Raw genomic sequence first — 25,886 nt, 5'->3', positions numbered from 1 at the left:
GGAAGCCGCCGCCACGGCCCGCCTGCCCGGAGGCTTCGGAGGCGGAACGCATGTTCGCGGCGCAGGGGCTGGGCCGGGCGGCGGTACTAACTGGACCCGGAAAGATGGCGGCCGCCGTGGCGGGCCCACGTGGACGCGGGTTTGCGGCGGGCGAGGAGGCGGACAGCGGTAACGGGCGCGGGGAGCGGGATGGGTTTGGGTCCCTCTCAGCTCGGACGGGCTTCTAAGGCTTCTCCGGGCCCCGCCGTGGGGCCGCCTCCTGCCCCGGCGGCTGCTCCTCTCTGCCTCATCCGAGCCCGCTGGTGGGCTCAACCCTCTCTTCCTCCCCTCCGGAGCCTGGCCCGAGGGTTGGAGCCTGTTGGCAGGGGCAGCAGGAGCTACAGCCCCGACCCAGCCGCCGTCGCCCCTTCCTGGGGGAGGAGAGGCAGCGGGGTCCCCGCGGGGCCCGCCGGCCCTGCCCTCCCTCTGCGCAGCCGCTTTTGGGTTTTCTGGTTCTGTGTGCTTAGCCCGCGGGGTGCCCGCAGCAGCTCGTTCATTTCCCGGGCCTACCGAAAGAACTTTTGGCTGCCGAGTGTCTCTGGGATGCCCATGTCCTGGGGGGAGGGGCGACTGGGCTGAGCTGGATGAGCTCTGGGGTGCAGTGGGCTGTGGGTCTGTCTGTATGAGATGGGGATCTGTTTCCTCCTCCGAAGGAAACCCGTGCGATAGTCCAGTGGCAGTAATCCACCAGAAGCACAGAGTGTAAACACTGCGTGAGCACACATTCCATCCTTTATATGTGATGAGAATCATAGCATGTCCTGAGTTGGAAGGGACCCACAAGGATCATCGTGTCCAGCTCCTGTCCCTGCACATGACAACCCCACAGTTCACACCATGTGTCTGAGGGTGTTGTCCAGTCTCTTCTTGAACACTGTCAGGCTTAGGGCCGTGACACCTCCCTGGGGAGCCTGTTCCAGTGTCCACCACCCTCTGGGTGAAGAACCTTTTCCTGACGTCCAACCTAAACCTCCCCTGGCACATCTTCCTGCTATTGCCTTGGCTTCTGTCGTTGATTGCCAGAGAGAAGAGATCAGTGCCTACACTTCCACTCCACTCATTCTTGCCTCTTGCTATGTTGGGTGGTTGCTTTTTAATTATATCATGTAGTTGTGGGGTTTTTTGTTGGTTTGTTTGTTTTTTGTTTATTCTGGGAGGAATCAGGGCTGTGGCCATTTGGAGCGATAGCTCACAGTTGTTCTGTTTGATTGAAGGGTTAAAATGGAACCTGGGGAACCTGGTGTGGGAGCTTCCTTCAGAGCTCACTTCTGAATGATTGCTGGTTTTAACTGTATATGTCTACACCTAGATCACTGAGCAAGTTTAGAAGAATAAAGTATGGAGATGCATATGTATATTTCACACACACAATTAGGACTTTTTATATTGCATCCATGCTAGGCTTAAATCTTTGCATTTCAGAATAGAGCCCCACATCCTACTTTGGTAGGGTTAATCTGGTTTAAATTACTTTGAAATACCACTGCTTTGTCTCATGTTGCTGACAGACCTTCTGATGTATTAAAACTTGTTTATCTTTTTGTAATTGTTGAAAGCAAAATGTTGTTGGATGGCTCTGGCATCATGCTCCCATTTTAGTAGCAGATATAGTATGTAAAAAGACTAATACATGCGTTTGAATTTTCCTTTTTATAAACCTGATCTGGTTTTTATGGCTGATGGTGGAAGTTGGTTCTAAGCAGTGCATGGAATCCAGGTTGAGACTTTTGGTAGTTGTTTCGTATGTATAAAAAGTCACAAGTAAGGGTTTAATTACTTGATTAAATACTATATAGCAATATTTTAGCACAGACAAGGCTTAGGGGTGAAAACTTGACAAATTGTTTCACATGTAGGAACCAGGATGTGGTGATGCACCTACTTCTTTACATTAAATGGTTTGGATTTTATTTTTTTATTTTTTTTTAGAAATCAGGATGCGGAGATGTAATGATATTATAAAAAGGATGCCTTTAGTAGTTTCTGAAAGTGTTGAACAAATTTGCCACTGCTAGATTTCCAATATATACTAAGGACTGTTGGAAAAAAAACCATAATTTATCCTGTGTGGAGCATGACACAACATTGTGTTCACCTTGGCGGCAATAAAAGTCATACTGATACAGATAATGACCAAGTATTCAGTAAATATTTATCTTCTGCATATCTGATGTGAATGTATAATTTTTCTTCTTTCCGTGATGATAAGTAAATGCTTTCTGAGCCTCTACACATGCCTGGGCAGTAGAGGCTTTGTTTTAGGTTGGTTAATGCCACTGTTTTGCTGCTATGCTGGAGGTTTTTGGCTGGCTCAAAAGACACATGGAGAAAGCAGAGTAATGAGTTAGTCTGGCAACAGAATGCGAGTTTATGCTTGTTAAGTAATTAATAAGAAATATCATTAACAATTGTCTACTTGATTTTATGGAAAACAGACCTTGTGAAGCAGTCCTGACTTCATTCTCTTAATGATTTGGTTGTGAACGGTGTTTCATGAGATACAGTAGTGCTTACAAAGTAAAGCACTTGGCTTAGTGGTACTTAGCATCGTGATTTCAAAATATACTTTTTAAAGTAGTGTGAGACTGGTAGATGAATGAAAGCCAGTCAGCTGGTATCTCAGAGTTGGTGGGGAACTGTCTCCGTGCTGGTGGAACTGTGGGGGTGTCAGAAACCAGTGTCCTTCTTTCCAGCACTTGATTTGCAGCCTTGGAAGTCATATATAACATAATTTATTTAAAACTTTTGGGTGATGCAAGTATTACTGGAATGTTAGTTGATAGTGATGGGCCACTTGTAAGCTCTGCTCTTGATTATGTGATAAAGTAGGTCCACTGAAATAACCACCCATATTTTAGCACACCCTAAACTTGCCACCTGTTTCATTGTGGTTAATCACCCACACTGTTCAAGACTTTATTTTTGCTATTTGACCCACTGAGCAGACTAATGAAGGAAGTGGTAGATTCTTCATGTGTTTGATTTGCCATCTAGTTGGCTGTTCTCTCCTGTCTTGCTGTTGCTTGATTCCAGACCTCAGTATTTTAACTTTAATTCCTTCTTCTTTTTTGTTTTGAAGAGGGCACAGGGTAAGAAAAATTGAATTTGGGGGTGTTTTATTTGTGTGGCAAGAATTTGAACAGTTACTTGTATCAGAAAAGCTCAGTGCTTCTGATTTCTTTTGAGCTACATGACGACTGTCTTGATTTTTTTAATTTGAAAAGCAGTCTTCCCTCTGTGTTCATTCTACTTAGGTAATAATCTTTTTGCTGGTTTTATTTTTGTTGAGCAGATTTTGCTCTCATGTGAGAAATACCCCCTACCTTAAATTTAATCCATGTGTCTGTTTGCATTTAAACACTAGATGTCACTGTTGCAGTTTGTATATAAGTATGTACCGCATACGTATGTGTCCCTGCATTTATAAATCATAATTTTGAACTAGAAAATACATTTTTTTCCCCAAAACTTGCTACTCTTAAACATCAAAATATTCTTTATTAATAAATTTCCAAGGCTACCTTTTACCCAACATTTTAAATCACTTTATCACTGAACTCTGGTAACATTTACGGATGAAGCAAATTAAATTAAACTAATGATGGATTCTTCCTAGAAACAGAACTCCTGATACTTTTCTGATACTTTTTTTTTTGTTGTTCTCCTTTTTTTACCCTAGATTCTGAGTTAAGCTCAGGACTCCCAGAAGACAGCTACTCTTCAGGAGGTGAAGCCCTGGATGGTGATGACGAAGATGAAACGGCAGCCCTTGGCAGTGTGGTTGAAGAGGCAACAAGTTCCAAAGCTGGCCCAAGTGCGGGCTGGGCAGGTGCCATGGCGAAAGTGCTCAACAAAAAGATTCCACAAAATAAGTCCACCATCTTGGCCAAGAATAAAAAACTGGAGAAGGAGAGAGAAAAGGAAAAACAAGAAAGGCTGGAAAAGAGGATGAAGGTGAGAAAAAGATGCAGTATTTTGTTGTACAATCAAATTCAGATGGGGATACATGCAAGATCCCTTTAGCAGGGAGTTGGGAAAGTGATTTGAGACTGTCTCAGTTTTGGAATCTCTTATCCACAGTGATCTGTAGTAGCTTCACATTTTATACTTTCCAGGCAGTCATGTTGTAAGGCTTTTTTTTTTCTGGGCCATCAGGCAGGGTGATCTTTGGCAACAGGATTGTTCCAATCTCTCAGCTTAAGGTGTTTTTGTTGTTGAGAAGGTGAAAGCAGCTGCTTTACGCTTAGTTTTCTGATTGCTGTTGTTAATTTGGGGTATAATTCACGTTGTCAGCATTACAAGTTGAAATAGTTCTCTCTCATTGAAAGTGAGAAAGAGAACAAAACTGCTTTCATTTAAATTCGGCTGTGACTTCCAAAATCAAAATCCTCTACGTTGAGATTGCAGTAATCATTGATATGGTTGTGAATCCTGCTAAGTGTTTTCTATTATAGTGTCCATGCCTTAAATTGCTTTTGGTTCTTAAACTGTTACGAAGAAGACAAAACTATGTTGGCAATTAGGTCAGTTGTTTGTGTGTCTGTAGTGGAACTTTTAATTCCAGGCTGTGACTGATTTCCCTTCAAACTAAAAATACATTAATAATTTTAGTGTCTCATCTTACCAGTTTTGTTTCAATGGGCTAACCACGTTATCCACCTAACAGTCTGGAACACGCTGTCATTAGGCCATGGCCTGCCTTTGGGATAGAGAACTTCTGTATGGCATCTGCTCACTTGTGGTTGTCCCAAATGGCCATTCTCATCCAGTAAATATGTGGGAGTACTGCAAAGCAGAGGTGGGCTTCAAGTCCCAAAACTCACTTGTTTACCCATAGAAAAACTTGAGAACAGCCTGCCTTCTATTAATTTTTTGCTGACAGAAGCTAGAATAGGGCAGTTCTTTTGATCAAAGGCCAAAGTGTGGTCGTAAACTGATGAATTTGTAGTAGTCTGCCTAGAATTATGAGTATTCTGAAATTCCATGCAAGACTTCTTGCATAAAATAGACTTAATGCAACATCACCAGGCCTAGAACACTGTCAAATTGTTAAAAGGGAAAAAAAAAAAACAAACTTTACTACCTTAGTCCTGAAGCAGGGACTGGGGAAATACAGTGTTCTCTTACTGTAGCAGAAATAAAGCTGGTGGTGTTGTGGCCCCTGGTAATGGGAAAGTGGATCAGTTTGGTTTTGAAACAGAGCACCTCAAAAAAAAAAAAAAAAAAGACAAAAGTCAGTGTTGTACACAGGAGTTGTTCTCCAGTGGGCACTTGGTGCTCTTCCTGGTGTCTGAGTGCTGCCTGTCATAGTCTTTGCCATGCATCACTGTCCGTCACAAAACTGACTGTGATTACTTCAGCAGAGGAAGTCGAATTCCCAGGGTTCAAAATGCAACATGCGCCTGTCGTGATAGACACAGGTTCTTATTATGTCTGAATTTCAGCTTGTGAAGTCTTGGAGTTACAATTGTCTTTGAATAATTTCCTTGTCCATAGCTCCTGGTGTAAAAGCATTTGAGTTTTTCCGTACTCCTTTTGCTTGTCTTGAGCCAGAGGCATCACTCTGGTGCGAGTCTTTACTTTTTGTTACAGAAAACAAGTGACAGACTGAGATTTTAACTGTGGCCGCTGGTTTGCCAGTGCAAGAGACTTGCCTCAGACCTGTTGTCTAGCCCCATATGGAAGCTCCCCTTACCCTCAAACCAAACTGAGCTTTGTTGATTTATCTTTTTTTTTTTTTTTCCTTCTACTACATACTCTGTCAGAGTATGCTGCATTCTCAAATGTTTCATGTTGTTTCACATAACAATATTTATAATGCAGCTCGATAAAAAGCGGGAGTGGGAAATGATGTGCCGAGTGAAGCCAGATGTTGTCAAAGACCGAAACATAGAAAGAAATCTTCAGAGAATTGCCACAAGGTAAGAGGTTTTTCTGAATGCTTTCCTTAAATAAATGTATATCAAAAAGAGGAAGAAAAGGCCTGCGCAGGTAATCTGTTTCCAATCAGATTGAACTCTTAAGAAGGGGCTAGCAGCAGCTGAGTGATTTATATACAAGTCTGCATTGTACAGTATCAAGTTCAGGAAAGGATTTCAGAAGCTTTATGAAAGAGTAAAAATTTAGATGGGAATGTAATGTTTGCTTAACAGAAGTGCTTTGTTGGATCCCCTCATTTTGTTAATTTAATGCTCTAAAAATGCAGAACAGTTGTTTCTACTACTGTTTTTTCCTGCTCTGCAGAGGATTCACCAGATCCATGGCTGTTAAGTTCAGTCGCCTGTTCTGCATTGCAGTAGTTTGGTGTCGCAGAACTGGTTGAACACCTTGGAGAGTTCGGTCTGCATCGGGCTCCTCACTCATTCCTCTGCCTTGTCCCCCTACTTCTGCTGCTCTTAAGATCTTGCCTGAGGAATTTAATAACTGATTGTAGGATGAGTAATGTGCTTCTGGGGACGAAACATGCTCTTGCACTGGTCTCAGTGCCATGTTACCATGCTTATTTCAGGGTCTGAGTAGTTATTTGTGGATTTGTTTGTTACTGGTTCCTAGCAATAAGTGTGAAGGAAGAGTGAAAATTGAAAGTGTCTTATATTGTAGTAAATATTACTTCTTCACTGAATTGAGGTTCTGAGTTTTGGGGAGCCAGAAGCCATCCAGCATCCACACTGATGAGTTGCTTTGGTAGAGGGTTCATTTCTGTGAAGGGAACTTGTGTTAAAAACTGTTTTGTTTTGTTTTTCCCAGAGGTGTTGTACAATTGTTTAATGCTGTCAGGACACACCAAAAGAAAGTTGATGAGAAGGTGAAGAAAGCTGGGAGCTCTGACAGGCAGCGTGCAAAACTGCTGTCATCTGTTTCAAAGAAAGATTTCATCAGTGTTTTAAGAAACATGGAGGGTGCTAAAGGAAGCAAGAATGCTGCTGGAAAGGCCACAAAAAGTAAACAGGTAGGCTTCATCTGGGAGGAAGAAATGCATACGAGATACCTTCTTAGTAAAATCGCTGTCTGTTAACATGCCTGTTTTTCAGAACGGCTGTCATCCAAGTGTCTGGGCTTTTTTGAGGATACTTAAAAAGGGAGCAAATAACTCTTAGCCTGTTTTCCCCGACTTTTGAGTATCAAGGTACAAAACACTGGAAGCTCTTCTGGTTAGACATCAAGCCTTGTGTACAAATAACTTGTTTTAGCTGTGTGCTTAAGAAAATAATACGAAAAATTTGATTTTTATCTTGGATTTTGCACAAACTGTGGAACAAACTGCTAGATTTTAGTAGGTTGTAACATTTGGAGTTTGGCCAATAATAGTTATCAGCTCTTTAAAATTGTTCAAGGCATGGGTGGTCTGTGTCTTATGTGGTGTATTAGGCTGTACAACTTCTGTGTACCCACAGTTTTGGATATTTCAGACTCACTTGCTCCGGATGATTATGGGATCTGGAACTGAAGGGCTTTGCCCTACAGATGAATATTGAAACAGAAAGAAACTGCATCATATTAAACATGATATGTAGGCTTTTCTTTCCTTAATTCTGTGTGTGTTAGGGAGATAAGGCTTTATGGCTGTTGCCATGTTTTGGAAAGAAGTATTTTAACATATTCCCCTTTTTCCAAACGTGCTCAAGAGAGACACAATGAGGTCGGACTCGTCCAACTCTTTACCAGTTCGTCCAACTCTTTACCAGTTCTTCCAACTCACCAAGTAGCTCAGGGTAGAAAACAAGTTACTCAGATGTACTCGTGCTCGTATTTCAGAAGCTGCACGTTTTGAAGCTTATTTGTGTTCAGGTTTGAACTTTGTGCTTGGTAGTGGGTGGAATACTTCTCTTGGCCCAGGCTCACAGCAGTTAACTAAATGCTTTTTTGCGCCAGGAAGAAATACTTTAATCAGTTGGGAGACAACAGTTTGTCATATGTTTTTTGTTTGTGTGCACTTGGGAAGCATGCTGAAACACTGCCTGGCATGAAAAGCTCATACAATTTTCATGCAAGTGTAATATTAAAGTATTTTTTAAATTCTTTGGATAATGAGAACAATTTAGCTTGGTGCTGACACTTTATTTCTCCTTAAATAATTCCAGCTTGCTTGTTTGGGTGGGGGGGTGTGCGTGTATGTGGTGGTTTTGTTTTGGTTTTTTTTTTTTTGTCCCCTGGAATAGCAGGAGAATATTGTAGTGATAGCAGTGCTAACATCTATTGTAGTAGGCATTGAATCAACAGCTGAGCAAAAACTATGACCTTTTTTCTTTGTGTCAGATTGTAGTAGGGCAATTTTCTAATTACTAGTCAGAGGACATAGATTGCAAATATTTCTATACTATTAAAAATGTCTTATTTTGGCAGCATCAGTAACAACATATTTCCATTTAAGTGCTGTGGAGACGCTTTAGATGCTGGCTGGTTAGTATTGGTTTTGAGTATTGATATAGGTGCTGCTTTCACATTGCTTTTGAACAAAAACTTCTGATTTTGGAGTTTTTCATTAATATAAGGCTATACTTGTAGGTTTTTTTGTTTGGGGAGGGGGATTTCGTCATCTGTTTAACAGCCATGTCCTCCTGGGTAGACCACCCCTCCTCTCCCTCCATTGGTGCATTTGGTTCAGTGACTCTCCATTCAGTACTGAACCAAACTCTTTAACAAAAACTGCTTTTCAAGCTGTTTTTAATCTGCCTTATTTTCTCTTGAGAACATACGTACCCATTTAGCAGGCTTCCATCCTCATACTTGTTGAGGCCAAAATTTGGTCTTCAGTCTTGTCAGAATTACACAAACATGTAGCCACTGAACAATACTGCAGGTCTCCACAGTCGTATTTCTGCTTCTTGGTCTTTGAGAGTTTTTCAGAGGGATGAGGCTTTTGAGTGGTGAATTCCTTGCAGCAGGAATTTGGCAGATTGTTTGTGCCATCTGAAAGTGTTTGTTTTGTTTGTTTGTTTGTTTTGTATCAGCCTACTTTGTTTTTAGCAATTGAGAGTATGGTGTGTATTTCATTTTTTAAAAAGAGGGGGGGAAATATATTTATTTATGTCAACAAAAACAATGAAAGAGGTGCCAATCCCAAACTCCAGGCACTCTGCCATCAATTAAAATGCAGTCCAGAACAATAAAAACATTACCCCACCCACATAAAACAAGCAATCAGCAAGAAAAATAGGAGAATAAAGTTTTCCCAGTGAAAGCAAACTTTTCTTGACTCAAGCTTTGTGCTGTGAAAGGAGATGAATATTATTTGTGAGAATGGGCAAATGATTTTTCTTACTCTGCAGTGGTTTTTGAATGCAAAAATTTGTTGCCATATTTTTGAAAGTTTGGCTTCTCCCAAATATACGAGTGGTTGAAGAAATCCCTTATAAAGCTCTGTGGTGACTATTTAGTCAGGTATATGTATGAGAAAAAGAAACTAAATGCTCTGCAAGGGCCCATCTGTAGGATTTCACAGTAGCACAACCCCTTTAAAAATTTGTTCTCTATTTCCATCAGCTTCATGTATTGCTGGGGCAGGTCACCTGTGCCCTGTGAAAACTTCGTTTATAGTCTTGTATCCCTGTAGCCATTGGCTTCCATGTTACTTGGTGTGCACCCACCCAGTGTTGCTATGAAGGGAAGACTGTCAGGCTGTGAAAATTTTCCTGTACCATGTGAAACCATAACCCTTCATCAGGTTTTGTGTGTCCAGATGGGAGTAATTACTTTTCTGAGCTGGAGCCAAAACCTTTGCCTTTCATATCATTAGCTGTTTATCAAGGTATTTCTTAATCCTCGCTGAGCCAGCTGACTTGTGTAATATTTTTCCCTGTTTTTTTCCAAGGTAATGTACCTGATGCTTGCCTCTGGGTAAGATCATCTTGTTTCCCTCCCTCCGCCACCTTATCGGAAAGTCTTGCAATGTGGGAGAAAAATGTAATAATTTTATTTAAAACCAAAATCACACTCGTCGTTTGGGTAGGGCTTTTTAAAGTTTTCAGGTTTTTTTTGGAGGGAAGCATTTTTTGGGAGATATGAGAGCTTTCAATCTTGTTCAACACAGTTATTACAGAGCAGGTTTTTGTTTCGGTATGTGTTGGTTGTAGCTTGCTGCTTCCCACCTGGAAGTTACTATAAGAAACATTATTAAACTGCAGGCTGAAAAAAGGTACACAGCAGAGATGCTGTCTTTCCAGCCCTAGAGGCTGAAGTATATCTATAGACAAATACAGAAGTAGGTAGTGGCAGTAAATGATTTCCTGTAGGAATCCTTTGTTTTCTTTAGGTCCTTAACAAATTTCTAGGTCCTTTTAGGATTGTGGGTTAGGGAACTGCTTTTGCTTCCAGGGTTGGGTGAATTTTCTGGCCTCTTAGAGTTGCACAGACGTGTTGGCTGACATAGTGAATTGCATGAAGTCTTGAAATTTTAATTGTAAGAAAACGAAGAAATTCAGCACTAACATTCCCAGAGCAGCCTTGACTCTTCTCCCTTGCTGAATGTTGGTTACAACAGGGTTGTTCAGCACCAGAAGCTCTAGTCTTGACTTTTTACTTGGCATTTGTGCTGCTCCCCATAAAGTATTACTGAGTGGTAAAACATTTTCTAGAGACATATAAACAACTAACATGAAAGTTGCAAATATTCTTTGCAACAAGCATAACCTGCACTCATCAACTTTTAATTTTGAATTAGGCCTCTGCATAGTTTTCTGAATCACTTGTGTTTGCTTCAACTTGTAAGTTTTTTTAGACCAGATCCATTGCAAAGCATTTCAGTGGTGGAATTGAGAGCAGAATTGCCTGGTTTATTTTCAATAATCATGGCCCAAATTATGCCAGATAATTTTTCTGTAATCTGTGCTGACTACATGACTTGGAGGTACAATTTGCTTCCTGTGTTGTGATGGCATCTGGAAAAAATTGGTGTATTGGTCTCAAAATAGTACCTATTCTAAAATAATTTATTGATGGGAAGGAAGATGAGAGGAGAGGAATACAAATGTTGTTTCATATTGGCTATTGCTCACATGGGACTTGAAATAAAATACTTTTCCAGAAAAGTTCCTTCTGCCTGAAGTGTGTTTTATAAATGCTCCTAGTGCTTGGTAAGTAATTTGTAAACAAAGTCATTAGAGTCAGGTTTGCTATAGACTTTTTCTTTTGTTCATAAGACTTTTAATAGTCATAAATATTTTAATTTTAAGCAGTAGTTTGAAGATCGTTCAAGAGCAGGAGCAGCATTGTACTTTTGACTCTGCTGTTCTTGTTGGGATCCTGGAAGTTACACGGAAGCCTTCGTTTTTCAAGTTCGATGGGGATATAAATGTGCTTTCCAGCTTAAAAGTTAGATCTGTTTAAAACTTGTGAGAGTGACTGAAGCCTTTTTCTTGCAGCTGCGTAGGTACTGGCCTTTGGAGTGGTGTTCTGCTTTTTTCCACAGTTTCCACAGTGCAGAAGTGGGGGGGGAGGGGAAAAATATTTTTGTCCATATACCTGTTTGGGAGGACAGTAGTCTGAACAATTGCTTCAACCAGCTGTAGAAAATAGTTTATTTCTGAAGTATGCATGAAGACATAGATGACTTCTAGAAATTTGGTAAGGTGTATAAACACCTCTTGTAATCTTAAAAGAAAACTTTTTTCTTAGGTGATAATGACATTGCAGAGTAGCAGAAGTTTATTACAACAGCTGTTGTGTGCTGGTTTTACAGAACTAATTGAAGGAGTAACCAGGCGTGCATGTATTCCAGCAGATTTGAGGAGGCAGCCAAGTATTAATTTAGTTCAGCTGCAGCCAGTGTAGATGTGTTCTCCCAATTTTAATAAATGTCTTTCCATCACATGCAAATAAACTTTTAATTTGGATTCCTTTATAAATTGTGCATTTGTATCTGTTTTTCCCATATGTATCTGCATTCTCTTGAAGGTCACCTCGGATATGTTTGGAGCTGATGCTTTTAATATATTTTTTTGGTTTTGTACTAAAAGGTTGCTGACTACGTAATTGTATGATGTATCCTAATTTTTATCCTTAGGGATAAATACAGTGCAGTCTGCCACCAGTTTGCTATGTCCTAATTTCCCTATGTTCTTTAAGGTAAAGGGTCGTTGTGCAATATTAAAAGTTGTTTGATGGTGACATTTGTACTTTAAAACTATATATAGGAAGATGTATTGACTTATCCAGTTTGGGTCATCAGCAGCACTCGGTCTTTAAGATATACAAGCTCAGCTCACTATCTGTTGCCATAGCTGGTAACACACATCTGTTAACATGCGAATGTCGGTCTTTGTCAATATTTCAATGTATATTTGATTGATAAATGTCAAGAACTTGACTCTGAGTTCAACTCCAGATAAAAGGATTAAGAGCCATGTGGTGCCTCTATTTATTTCACTAGGTTCACCCATTTTCCTGTGTTTTTATCCTCAGATTTGTCTTTCTGCTGTCTTTTTCAGATCCTTGTTCAGAGGAAGAGTTTGTGATTTTGCACCCTGTTTCCATCAATTTTTTTGTTGTTGTTGTTGTTGTTTTTCGTAGTGTCCTCTTCATGTTTTGTGTTCCTGACAAGGTTCTTTCCCCTGCACTGGAGGGCGCGCAGGCCGGTGTCCTGGGGCCTAATGCGAGAGCAGCCCTGACAATTGACAGAAAGACCAGTTCCCTCTTTGTCATCATGAGTCACACAGAGTCTGGTTTAATGCTGTTTTCTAAGATGCAGATCGTACGTGATCAGTGAGGACAGATATTTTAAGAGACTTAGCATACTAAATGCCTGTTGTCTCTACTGAGGTGATGACCTCAGGTTTGAGGAGGGCAGTCCTCCAGGTGTTGTAACTTGACCAGATCCAGGAACACGTTAATGGAGATAGTAAAAGACATATTCCCCACTCCAAAATACATCCTTGACTGCTCTTTAAGTCCAAAAAAAAGGATGATGCAAGGTTTTAATGGATGCCTGTAGGAAATGTCTCTTTCCTCCTTAGAGCTGTAGACAAAATGCTTTAAAGTTCATCTTTCTGTGGAAAGGGATGAAGTAAATTTAGTTGAAACATCGCAAAAGCTTTCAGCATGGAGCAGTTAAGTTTGGCAAATTTTGTAAGTGGATATAAACAGGGACTTGTGATTGAAATGTCAGGTAATATTAAGACAGCTCCATCTGTCATATTTGAGACTTACTTGTCTTGCCATTTGACTATTAGTGCACAGGATACTACAATGGTGTTCTTTTTTCCCAGAAGATGTTGCAAGGCTTTTTTTTTCCCCCAGTAAAACTAGGTCTAAAACAACCACACTTGAAATCTTGTGTTATACATCTTCTTTTGATCTTCCTGTAAGTATGCAAAGCACAGAAAGTCAGATCCTAATGATTTTTATCTGGTACATTGAGTTGGAAGCCTTATAAAAGCAGTTCTCTACTTTTGGCTTTGTCTCCACTTTTGGCTCTGTTTGTGAGTCTTATAAGCAGGGCAATGTACTTACAGAAAGATATATCTAAACATTTCATGAAGTTTCATAAAAAATATTCTCTGGAAGTAAGAAAGATTGGTTGGAGCTTGTCTATCTGAACCAGTTTGTTTCCCTCATCTAAGCATTTTCCATTGGAAATTATCTTGAAAAGTGATTCACTTACTTTGAAGTTTTATTAAGGTATAAAATATTCTGATTTCCAGTGTGTTGAACTAGAAGGTGTGTATTACAAATGACCTCTGTGGGCACCTACTCATCTGTTTATCTTGGTAGACTTCAAACGGTTTCCAGTTTCCAATGGCTAGAGGGTTGCTGGATTCAGGTTTTTTTAATATGTGAAAGTATGGCCAGTTTTTAATGAGTGTTTCTGAAATTTACTGAAAGCTTAGAAAATATACTTCTTGTTTTGTTTTGGTTTGGTTTGTTTGTTTGTTTGTTTTTTAAGTGTGCTGTTATTACAAGTGATATTAAAGCTGCCTTCTTGGGAATGTCAGACCTCTTTCGGGTTTGTTGCTGAACCCTGGACAGTGTTCTGCATGTGGTCTGTGTCATTTCTTCTCCATCTGCAGGCGTTGGGAAAAACCCATACGGAAATGTAGAAGGAGATGGAAGGGTCAGAAGGGTAGCCAGATGGCTAAGAAAAGGGATTGGGATCGCAGGCAGTTTATGTATTCCCTCTTCAGGTTTAAACTGCTTTTAGAAAGCAGCACAGGAATGCTGAGGGGTATGGTCTGTTCCTTAATGAGTTTGCCACTCAGCCACAACAGTGTGAGGGAAATTACAGGAATATAAAATCAGAGAGACTTGGATTTGCAAACATTTAAGATATGTTGCAAAAGCCATTTAAGTAAAAGCAGGGGCAATGAGGGTAAGGAAGTTTAGCCAGACAAGCTGCTTACTAGTCATAAAAATTTCACTATTTCATACTTAGTAATAAAAATACACAAAAGCTAGTTCTTAGTGAGTTTTTTTTCTCCCTCTCCTGCCTTGCAGATTTTTGGATCCATGTATTTGTTTCAGACCTCAAATGTAAGTGGAAATCCTGAGTCAGGAAGAGGAGGCTTTTTATTAACCCCACTTCTTCCTCATCAGCTACTCTGTGAGATGATTTCTTAAGTGATGGAAGTGAAGGACTTGGGCATTACTGTAGCCTTCGTTGTTTGAGACGACCTTTTGGGACTCGCTCTTTTAGGCCTCTTGCCGAATCATAATGAAAAACAGTGGATGATTTAAGCATCATTTGTAGGAAATAATCTGAGTCACATTCAGATTATTCAAAAATCTGCAAGCTGCTAATTTATTCTAAAGAAGGATAAAAAAAATACTCCAAGCAGCTGTGCGCCTGCATGTTCCCTTACTGTCCCAACAGGCAAGCTTTTGTAAAAGCCTGCAGAAAATTGTAGGTACCCAGCTGAGATAATGCATAAGTGTCTTGCATAAATGGGTGACGTCTGAGAGAAATCTGTTGTGACTTGAAAATGTTTGTCTAAAGTAGACTGTTGAAAGATGTTGGTATTTGACTTTTGAGGGATAGCACATTGAAGGCCTTAGTCTTGAATGGACATTTTTTACAAGGCATGTTACTTTAGCTGCACATTTACCAGATAAGACTTGATGGTTCAGGAACTGTGCAGCTAAGAAGGATGTTGTGGATCTGGGTAATAGTTAGGCTGATTCTTTTAGCTCCATCATGTCTTTATTACTGCAGCAAATACACTTTAAGAAATGCAGGACTGGCTGCTGCATAGAAGCAGTTTTTTTATCACTGATGGGGAGCTGCATGGCATTATTTTCAGGGTTGAAATGCAAAGTATCTGGAAAAGTTCTTTCTTCCTTTATTTTGAATCCCATCCATAAGGAAAAATTCTTGATTCACTATTTTCCTTTTAGGAATATTGATGGAAGCTGGTAAGGAGTCCATATAATTTTGCTCTTGGTAATTAACTAATACGAGCTGATTTGTTGTGGTACAAAATGAACAATATTTGGCAGATGGGGCTCAGGATTAGCTAGCATGAAAAGCTGTTCTTTCTGATAGACAACACTGTCTATTTCCAAGTCAGAATTAAGATTCTTAATGAACCACTGCAGCTACCTTAAACCCTACCTGGCTTATGAACAAAGAGCTTGTGATTCAGCTACTCTGAATACCAGAACTTACTGTACAAATTTCTGACTGATGAACAATGGAAGTATAACGTATCTTGCTTTCAATATGAAAGTCTTGATCATATGTTCTTTTTAGTCACAGTACTCCTTGGGTCTTTATGTCAAGAGTTAATTGATCTAGGTGCTGTGCAGTCTTTGCTCTAAGGATCCAGTCGTTCAAGTAGGTGAAACACGAAAGCTGCGTGGAGACTTACAGGTGGAGAAAGGGTGGGAGTAACAGGTAAATACTGAGGTAGTAGTGGCCAGTATGGTAGGCAGAAATTTCACTGTCAGTAGTATAACTGCTGATAGACAGGCATTGCAGGTGTGAAGGTAAAAGCATATAGATGAGGGTAATGAAGCAGCTTTGGTTTTAGAGGAGGAAAACCCAAAGATGACTAAAAATGAGCAGTGATGGCATATTGAAAAAGTATACTGTCTGGAAATTTTCTGTTCTGATGTGTTACATGATGACCTACTACAGGGAATGTCTTATTTCTCTCTAGGTATCTTTTCTGTAGTAATTTGCTGTCTACTTTGAGATAACTTTTATGTAGTACCTACTAAACAAGCTTACTTGGGTACTTTTTTCCTTTGTTGATGGAGTGACAATGTCAGTAGGCTGACAGCTGTAAGGAGAGTAATGTAATTACTTGATATCCAGGACATTGTCATTTTGCTGGGCATTTTGCAGAACATGAGTTAAAAATTACAATAATTTATTCCATGAGGAACAGTTTATAGTTGTGTTGTAACTTAATTAGAAGATTATGTTTTATTAGGTGAGGCTTATTTTCAGGTGAGTTTTATTTGATGAGTTTTATTTTCTCTGAGTAGCTCCTGGGTCTAATATGCCCATGCTGTTCATCATCTCATTAAAATGTGTAAAGAGAATCTCAATGCCAGACGTCTTGCAGCAGCATGTGGTGAAACTCCTTGTGCAGCAGAAGGATTTCCAAGACTGGTACTCTCAGAGCTGGAGCACAGCACAGGCTGGGGAGTTCCAGAGCATCCTGTATGCTGAAGAGCCCCGTGGTACACTTGAATTCTTGAAATATTTTTGCTTTCTCTGACAGAAATATTGATTTATGAGGTTTCAGGTGAACTAAGGCTGAGGAAATCTGTTCTCTCATAAGCTCTTTCTGTGATTCTTCTTTACAACTGAGCATTTAATAACAGAATCACAGAATAGTTTGGGTTGGAAGGGACCTCTGGAGATCATTCACTCCAACCCACCTGCTAAAGCAGGTTCACCAGAGCAGATTGCACAGGAATGTGTCCAGGTGGGTGTTGAATGTCTCCAGAGAAGGAGACTCCACAACCTCTCTGGGCAGCCTGTTCCAGGGCTCTGGCACACTCAAAGTAGTTTTTCCTCACACTCAGATGGAACCTCCTGTGCTTCAGTCTGTGCCCATTGCCCCTCATCCTATCGTTGGGCACCACTGAAAGGAGTCTGGTCCCATCCTCTTGACACCCACCCTTGAGATATTTATAAACATTTATGAGATCCCCTCTCAGCCTTCTCTTCTCCAGGCTGAACAGACCCAGCTTTCCATCTCTCCTCATACGAAGATGCTCCAGGCCCCTCATCATCTTTGTAGCTCTCCGCTGGACTCCCTCCCAATGCTAATGATTTTTCTTCTTTGCTTAAGTCCAGAAGATTGCTTGTTTTTAGAATTTCTGTAATTCAGTTCTGACCCTGCTAAGATTGGGGCATGTTTAAGCCTCTGCGTGCCAACCTAAAGCATTCCTTCTCTTTCGCACATCCCCAGTTGTAGTAAACCCTAGAGGAGGATGTGAGGATGGGGAGGCTCCTCATGCAGGTCATTAAGCTCTGGGTGGTCTCCTGGCTGTGCTAAAAGGGAAAATCAGTATTTGTTGTGCTTGTGGTAGTAATTCCAGGGTGTTACTTGCAGAGAAGTTTGAAGAGAAACAGCAGGTTTCAGAACACACTGTAAAAAAAATTTCATTCTTAGATTTATTTACTGGAAATGCCAATGCAGATGGTGTTGTGCACAGGAGACCTTGTGATCTGAGTAAATCTCTTGTGCCATTGCTCCTATCTGCAGAATAGTGTCATTTCAGATAAAGCCAGGCAATTTAGTTCAGTCACTTTAATTTCTTGTTCAGAGAGAGGATGCAAATGGATATTGAATGACTCTTGCCTAAGGAATAAATGATCGTGCAGACTTATGCTGCAGGAGAATAGGTTTCTGCTGTGCAGCTCACATGTTCTGAAAGCTCAAAAATGCTTCCCAGAGTCAACATGAGTTGCTATGAGACTTCAGCTCAGACATTCAAGATAGTCGCGGTACAGGGTATATTCTTAGTTTCCAGATCTGTGTTTTTTGTGTGTGTTTGGGATCGAGTGTACATAGGAACCTTTCTTATAGTAATTCAAATTAGTTCATGTTGCAAGCAGCACTGATGATTCAACTGAAGTATCATTTTTCTATTAAAAATAATTACATTTTGCTTTCTGCTTATATTACTGCTGCAGTTTTCTTTAATTCTTCCCAGCCTAGAGGAAACTGGATATTCCTGAAAAGAAATTTAGGAGAAGTGATTATGCTGATGTTCCTTGTTTTCCATGTCCTCTCATCTCTTACAAGTGTTTTCTGGTGGTTGTTGTTGGGGTTGTTTTGTTTTGTTTCTGTTTGATTTGTGGAGTTTTGTGTGTGTATGTTTGTGTGTTTTAATGGAGATTTAGCATGCCCCAGTGTGTGCCTATGCTGGGGTTTTTTTGAGCTAGGTTGAAACGGACTTGCTTGGGGCTGGGGAACAGAATAGCAGCGGTCATTTGGAACAAGATGCAGGCTGGCAGGGACGGTAATTGTCAAATGTACGCAAGAATGTGTTTTGGCAGTTACACTTTTTAACTTCTTCCTTGTGACAAAAGCGTTCCTGTATTTCAAGGTCTTAGATATTTGTATTGAGCAATAGGGAGGAACCTGGGGAGGCAGTACAAATTAATTGGACATGTTAGAATTGTTTTTTTGGGGCTTAAAGTTGTTGCTTGAGAGATATTTATGTTAGAAATTCCTTCCCTGACAGGTACAAATAAACTTTTACTGTGTGTGATGGTAAAGAGAGATGCCCCTGCAAGCTCTGGTGTTTCATCATGTACCATGGGGCGAAGGCGTGTGAGCCCAGTGTCCTGATTGTAATTCCTAGCTCCGAACAATGTTTGTTTGTTCATACCCTGCAGTTACTGTCTCCTGGACACAGGCTGTAGGGAATCTCTACGATGATGTAGATATATTTGCTGTTTCGCAAACGCAGAAACTGGGGTACGTTCAAGTGACAGACGCTGGTGGAAAGTGGAGTGAAATGTGGTCTTTGATCTGTGAGGTCTGATTTCAAGACATATCTTTTAATGCCATTACTTACCAATAAGCATTATGGGACTTCGGTCTGCTTACACATAGGGTTCTAAAAAGCTCTGGCAAACTTTCCTGTTCTGGTTTTAGGATGTTGCCGTGCCAGTAAAGTAACAGATGGAAATGACAACATCCTGGGACTTAGACTGAACTGAACTCCCTTAAGCTTTCAAAGGAAGCAGGCTTTGAGCTAAGGCACAAGTTTGCAGGCTGAAGCAGCTGTGTGCAGTGACAAGTGTCCTTGCTGCTGCTTCTGACAATTATCAGAAGAGGGAGAGAGGATCCATCTCCCACCTGAGTGGCAGCGCAGTCTGCCACAACTCCAGCATTGAGTTTGGTAGGTCTCAACTGAAGATACTTACAGTAATGTCGTTACCAAGAGTGAATTAAGTAGCTCCAAATTTTTGCAGTAGTAAAGAAATGAACCAAACCCGTGAGATTTCTAACTTGATCGTATAGCTGCTGCTGATGCCATGGGGCTTTCATAGACCAATTCCTTCAAAAGCATCCAGAAGGCAATCCCAACCTGGATCTGGGAAGGAGCAGCTGTTTGTTCTAGGTGACAGACCAAAGCTTTGGGTGGGTGGGTGGTTTTATTAGGATTTGCCTAAGAATTTTGGTTTCACTCCTTGCCTTACAGAGGGATCCACTTTATGTAGCATTACCCATTAATATTTATATAGCCTGTTTTGGTTTTTTTGGAGATGTTCAAAAGGAACTTCAGTGTTGTAATGAAACGTGGGAGATGAGGATGAACAGCTGACTGGAAGTTCAAAAGAGGTTGTATAGAATGAAAGCTGGTTTATTTTCCATGTGCCGAGAATCAGTTTTGGTTTATTTAGATGAAACCAGATTATGGCATTGAAAACACTAGTGTATTAACATTCTTACATAAAGCAAGTCGGGAAGTGATAAAGTTGAACTAATTGTTAATTATACAAATAGTCTTGCTGCATATTTTCTTAAGACTCTAGGAGTGTTTTGTGATACAATAGATTTGGGTAATTTTGATTCTGAGGGGAAAGTAGAGCAGTAAAAGAGTTAGGAATGAAGATACTAACCATGGGGTTTTCTTCACTTGGGAGCATGCTTAAAATTGATTAGATATTTGCTTTCAAGAGTTTAATCTTCATCTGAAGCATAGACATGCTACCTCTGTCTTTCTCCTTAGGGCTTGTTGTAAAACTCCATTCAAACCTTTGTGGTGCCTTACATAGCGGGTAAATGCTATGGAGGATCAGCATCCCTCTTTTGTTGAGGTCTTGCTTTTGTCCTGTTGTTCACTTGACATCACCAGAAAGAAGGGCTAAGGGTTACTGAATAGTAGCTTGTGATGAATTTGAGCATTGGGCTTTTCAGACCCTGAGCCTTTCACTGTCATTGCTGACAATAATCTACTGCTTCTATGCTGTCTCACCATGTTCCACCCCCCCCCCCCAAAAAAAAAAAAAAAAAAAAATCCCCGTTCCACACATTTAGGGGGGAGCTGGGGAGGGGGGAATGGAATCTCTGGTTTTATTATTACTGAAAAAAAATAAGATTGTTTTGTAAGGAAGATGGAACTTTGCTGTTTAGGTATTTCAAGTTTGACTCTCTAGCACGTTCAAACAGTGATTTATAGAAGATTTCAGATTAAAAAAGAAAAAGCTTGGTGACTTTTGTAATCTTTTAAACTTTTCTCTACTCTGCAAAGGTAAACATAAAACAACTGAGACGCAATTAAAGAGGCGGGGGGGTGGGGGAAGTTGCCATCTCCTTGCATCCCAGAACAGAGTAGAGTACCGATGTTTGCAGTAATACAGATAACACCCATGGGAACGTCTTAAGGTCTACTGAGGGACCTACCTTTTCTGTAACTCTGAATTACAGGTAATTGAGTGGTGAGAGTAGCCTTTCAAAAAGAACTATGGGAAAAGTCACATGCAGCATTTCTTCTTTGATTACCTATTAAAAATACATCTCTTGTTTAGCAGACTTTTTGCACTCAAGTAACTTCTGTTAGTGTAATACGAAGTGTTAGATTTACAAGGATGGACCTGCATTCTCTGTTCCTCATTTCTCCTGCTATTAAGTTCTTTATGCTGCTCTCTCCCAAAGATTGCATGGATGTCATCTTAAATATGCCATGGCTCTATGTCTCGCATATTCCTAGATGCATGACAAATAAGAGGCATGAACAAGTGTCTATAGCAGTAATACATTTACTATGGGGTTTTGCATCTAGTAGGCAAATCTGCATGTGCAGAGGATGCTGGAACAGGTGACCCCCATCCTCTGTACAGTGCCAGGAGGTGGTAGTTACTTAAACTGGGCTGAATCAGCTGAGATCTGTCCTTTTGAGCAGTGGAGTGGGAAAAGCACACCTGAGATGCTTGTAGGTTCAAAGACCTTGCAAAAGTAAATGTTTTCACTGCCCCCAATTCCATTTTGGTAAGGCAACTTTTTGCTTTCCTGCTGGACACTGCGCCATGTTGTTCCTTGGAAGTGTTTTGCTGCTAAGGCTTAAACTACTGAAATCCTTTGTCAGCACATAAACAGTTTTTAGCGTTTTCCTTCAGGAAGAATGTAGGAATAGCTTCAAGCTGTTCTTTAATACTATTGCCACAGGATGGGGCTGTTGCACTGCTCAAATAAAATCTGTCACTTAGAAGAACTGCAACAAAGCACTCTTTTCAGTGCTAACAACCTAAAACTACACTCCCGTCACTTTTCTTTATTATTCACCAGTCTGCTGAGTGTGGCCTCAGTTTATCCACTTTCAAGAGGTAGGAAATTTAGAGTAAAGTGTTGTTGGCTTGCTGAGTGTAGATCAACTTTGTTTCTTTTAGAGGCAGCTTTGCACCATATGAGAAGCCCAGGTAGTGAGGTAATAATTCACATAAAGGGGATTTGGTTCAAGTATCGCAGAATATGTTAAATATTAAATTTGAGGGTTTTTAAGCCTTTATTAAATCCATATTTGTGTTTTAGAAATGTGCCAAGAAGTGTTCTAATGAAGCAGCACCTGGGGGTTAATAAATGATATCATGAATCCATTCTGATTGCCAAGAAAGATTTTAATAAAGGAAGCCATGCCCACAGTTGAATGTTTCATCCACGAGGGATAAATGTTTTGTTTCCATATTTCTTTTATTGGTTGGTTAAATCAAGTTTACGTATTAGCATGAAGCCACATATGATTGTCCTGCATGTTTCTGTTTACCATCAGCATAAAGAGCTAGCCCCCAGTAGGCCTGCCAATGCAAATTGTAAGAGTGTGAGAGGTGTTATTTTGATTGCATGAAGAGTTTCCATCTTTTATGGCCTTTCACATTCATCTCATCTCCCTCTGTTCCCTCTTCTCCTCCCCTCAAACATTCAGGTTGAAGTGAAGTCTGAAGAGGGGCCAGAATGGAATATACTGCGTGATGACTTCATGATGGGAGCATCTATGAAAGACTGGGACAAGGAAAGCGATGGAGAGGGCAATGCTGATCAAGGAGGTGGTCTGAAACAAGAAGATGAGAGTGACTGAATGAAACTGAAAACTATTCAAGATAATGTTTTATCTTCTTAACTTACTTTGGATAAAAAGTCAGCATTCTGTGAATGTACAACACTTGGAGGATATTTCTTTTTTTTTTAAAAAAAAAAAAAAAGAAAAGACTTGCACAACTTTGGAGTGTTTTCTCCTCCATGTCAAACTTTTATTTAATATAGCTTCATTTGCTATACTGAAATCCTGAAATATTTTCCAAAACATGTATAATTTTCAACATATTTCCAAAACATTTTGTGCAGTCAAAATAGTGGCACCTGCCCAATGAAAGAAAGATTTTGCCAAGGTCATTAAAAGTTTATACATTAGTCATGGCAATTGATGTATTTAGTGTGCCTGCATTTCCAAATCGGTGATGCACTTTGAAAAGTTGTTAGCAATTCGCAACAGAAATGGCTTACAATAAACACAGAAATGCCGTCACCTTGTAAAGTTATCGGACTCCTATAGAGTCTTTACTACTTTGGCCAGAAAAGGTTTTGTACATAATAAAAAAAAGTAACCATTAATGTGATAGTTCTGGTCTTGGAGCATTAGTTTGATTGGAGACAACTCTGGAAACATAATTGTAAAAAGAGAGACGTGACCCTACTGGTTGGCTTTTGTATTTATTTTTATATATATACATATGTATGGTTTTTTTCCATTGCAAATCTGAGGTTGACTAAGCTAAGAGACTGGTAAGAGAGGAAAGGACAGTTGTTGGTATTGTTTTTGTTGGAGGAGAGAGGGCTTTTCTAGCAATACCACATAAAATTGCATTCAGTGTTGCTTCATTTGCAGTTCTGGTGTTCTGGCCTTTTTCAGTAAGGTACTGGTTTAGTCAGCTATAAAGCTAATTCCTCAGCTCTGTAAAGGGTCAAACAAAAGCCCTTCCTCTTAGGTGCGTATTGTAACAGTACCACATTTTGGAAGACATCTGTCAGCATAACAATTTGGCTCTGTTTAAGCTACAGCAGTTTCTCCTAATTAATGTTTGATTGCAAAGGTGCAGAAGCCAGCATGCATAATAAGAACATATATATTCTGTATAAGCATATGCATGCAGGAGGAGGGGTGTTGTGATTAAGTTGTTCTAATTGAGAGGCTGGGGTTGAATTCCGCTGCCTCCAGTGTTCCAGGCTGGCTGATGCTGTGTTGATTGTTTAACTTTGTTATCGCATTTCCCCATTTTTGCTATGTGAAGAAAATGCTTTGGGGCCTACTAATTGGCACTTAAACAACATAGGACGATTCTGTCTGTTTCTACAGATGTCTTATGTACAAACCTTTCTTTGTACCTGCTTATATGCAGGATATGATTAGGAGCAACTTGTAAATTTTCAGTCTTCAGCATAAGAATGTGTGGTAGGACAGTGGATTTAGATTTTCCTGATGAAAATCCTGATGAAGACATTGAGGAGAGGAGGGAGATTGAACTTTGTGTACACTGCAGGATAGAAAATGTACATACAAAATGGGAGAGAAACCTATCCTAACAACCGGCAATGGCTCTGTTATCCACAGCCTATTCATCTGGTATATATTGTAGCATAATTCTTTGAGGAGAACTCAAAGCTAACAGCAGAAATGTTTAGATTTTCAAGCTGTTTTGAGTGTTAAACATATTAGATATCTGAGGAGACATTAGTTTGTGGCCTGATATTTATTATCATAAATGAAGGCGTACACCCAAAATACCAAGTGGCAAAACCACAGAAGTTTGACATATGGTTATCCCGGCTTCTGAAGGTTAGACATCTGTATAGCTGTTCAGTGAGAGTTGGCATCTCATTAGTGCAATACACACATATACTACAATGAGTTTTGAGTCTATAAAGCAGCATACTCGTCTAATCTGACATTTTTTTTCTACAGGGTTCAGTTACTTTGTGTGGGAAATTACATGAGCACCCTTAAATCTACAGTTGTTCTCTGGTTTGATTTCACCAGTGTCTGTCTGAGATCAAACTTTTGGAAAATAATCTAGTTTTTCTAAGGAACTACAACATCCTGAGGTGATTATTCAAAATTTCAAAATACTTTCAGAATACTTCTGGAATACTTGGATGTTTGAGTTTTATTTGTGCATTTTTGAAGTAATGTTTTGATTAAAGCACTGAAGTGTCACTTGTGTATTTAAGAAAGCCATGGAATATATTGATAATGCTAAAAATATCTTGAGCTTCCATTTAATTTAGAGCACATAGCAGTACTTTTTGCCTATAGGTGGAGAGTGTATCTTGCCTGTTAAGAAACATAATACTCAGATTTTTATGTATATTAGATAGGTTTTTTCATTTTGATACTGTACCTTGCCTTTGCTGTGTCCTTTGGTTGTGCTGTATGCAGAGAAACTCCTTGAATAACTTAAGCTGGTAACTACCTCCAAAAGAGAAAGAAGCTCGAGACTCTTATGGCACATGGGAGTGGTATATTTTAATTTTGGGCATTTGGCAGATGGTTTATTTCACAAGTTTTGTTTTAATTGACCAGCAGTTCAAAAGAAGAGCTAAACCCTGTTTGGCTCAGATGCCTCCCAGTCTCCTCTCTTAGCTGTGGGATGGGCTGTCCTCCCTCCCTGCCTCCCTCCCCGTATTTTCAGTCCTGTTCTTCCTTTTCAATAGTTACCAAGAACAACCTTCAGCAGCTTTTCCCAGCCCTCGGAGCACTCGATCTGCTTTGCCTGCTCCCATGAATATCCCCGCTCAAGCAAAGCTCTGCCGCTGCCCTTCATTCCAGAGAGCATGAATCATCTCAACTTTGTGTATTTCTGTACCTATCTATATAAAGCCAATAAAGATGGGGTGGTTCCAGTTTTGTTAGGCTTCAGGCCAACTCCAGAGTATGTGGAGTTTAATATTCTATGGATTGCATGCAAAGCAACAAAGTTTTGTTTAATAAGAGAAGGCACAGGGTCAACTCTTCCCCGTGTCTCTTATCCTCTGGTCTAATTTCTGTTCACATTAATTATGCTAACTTTTTTTCAGCAAGGAAAGCATGAAAAAAAAAAAAATAAAAATAACATCTTCTCCCTGCTTTTCTTCAGCTTGCTGTTAAGGAAATACTTTGGGAGTGGTGCTGGAATATCCTTGTTGTGCCTGATGCCACTGCACCACAGAATCATGGAATGTCAGGGATTGGAAGGTACCTTGAAAGGTCACCTAGTCCAGTCCCCCCGCTGGAGCAGGAACACCCAGATGAGGTTACACAGGAAGGTGTCCAGTTGGGTTTTGAATGTCTCCAGAGTAGGAGACTCCACAACCTCCCTGGGCAGCCTGTTCCAGTGCTCTGGCACCCTCACTGTGAAGTTTCTTCTCAAATTTAAGTGGAACCTCTTGTGTTCCAGTTTGAACCCATTACCTCTT

General features: G+C 40.2%; 1 protein-coding gene across 1 annotated transcript; it reads left to right on the top strand.

Annotated features, from left to right (window-relative positions):
- RRP15 (ribosomal RNA processing 15 homolog) lies at positions 1-25,550 on the top strand. Its single transcript, XM_065835705.2, has 5 exons — positions 1-168; positions 3,719-3,993; positions 5,863-5,960; positions 6,787-6,988; positions 22,363-25,550. The coding sequence occupies exons 1-5, from the start codon at positions 51-53 to the stop codon at positions 22,513-22,515; spliced, it is 846 nt and encodes a 281-aa protein (XP_065691777.1). The 5' UTR covers positions 1-50; the 3' UTR covers positions 22,516-25,550.
- The last annotated feature ends 336 nt before the right edge of the window (positions 25,551-25,886 follow it).

This window comes from Patagioenas fasciata, chromosome 3 (assembly GCF_037038585.1).
Source record: "Patagioenas fasciata isolate bPatFas1 chromosome 3, bPatFas1.hap1, whole genome shotgun sequence".
Classification (NCBI taxonomy): Eukaryota; Metazoa; Chordata; class Aves; order Columbiformes; family Columbidae; genus Patagioenas; species Patagioenas fasciata.
The sequence above is the reverse complement of the archived record's forward strand: the minus strand, read 5'-3'. Positions and strand labels throughout refer to the sequence as shown.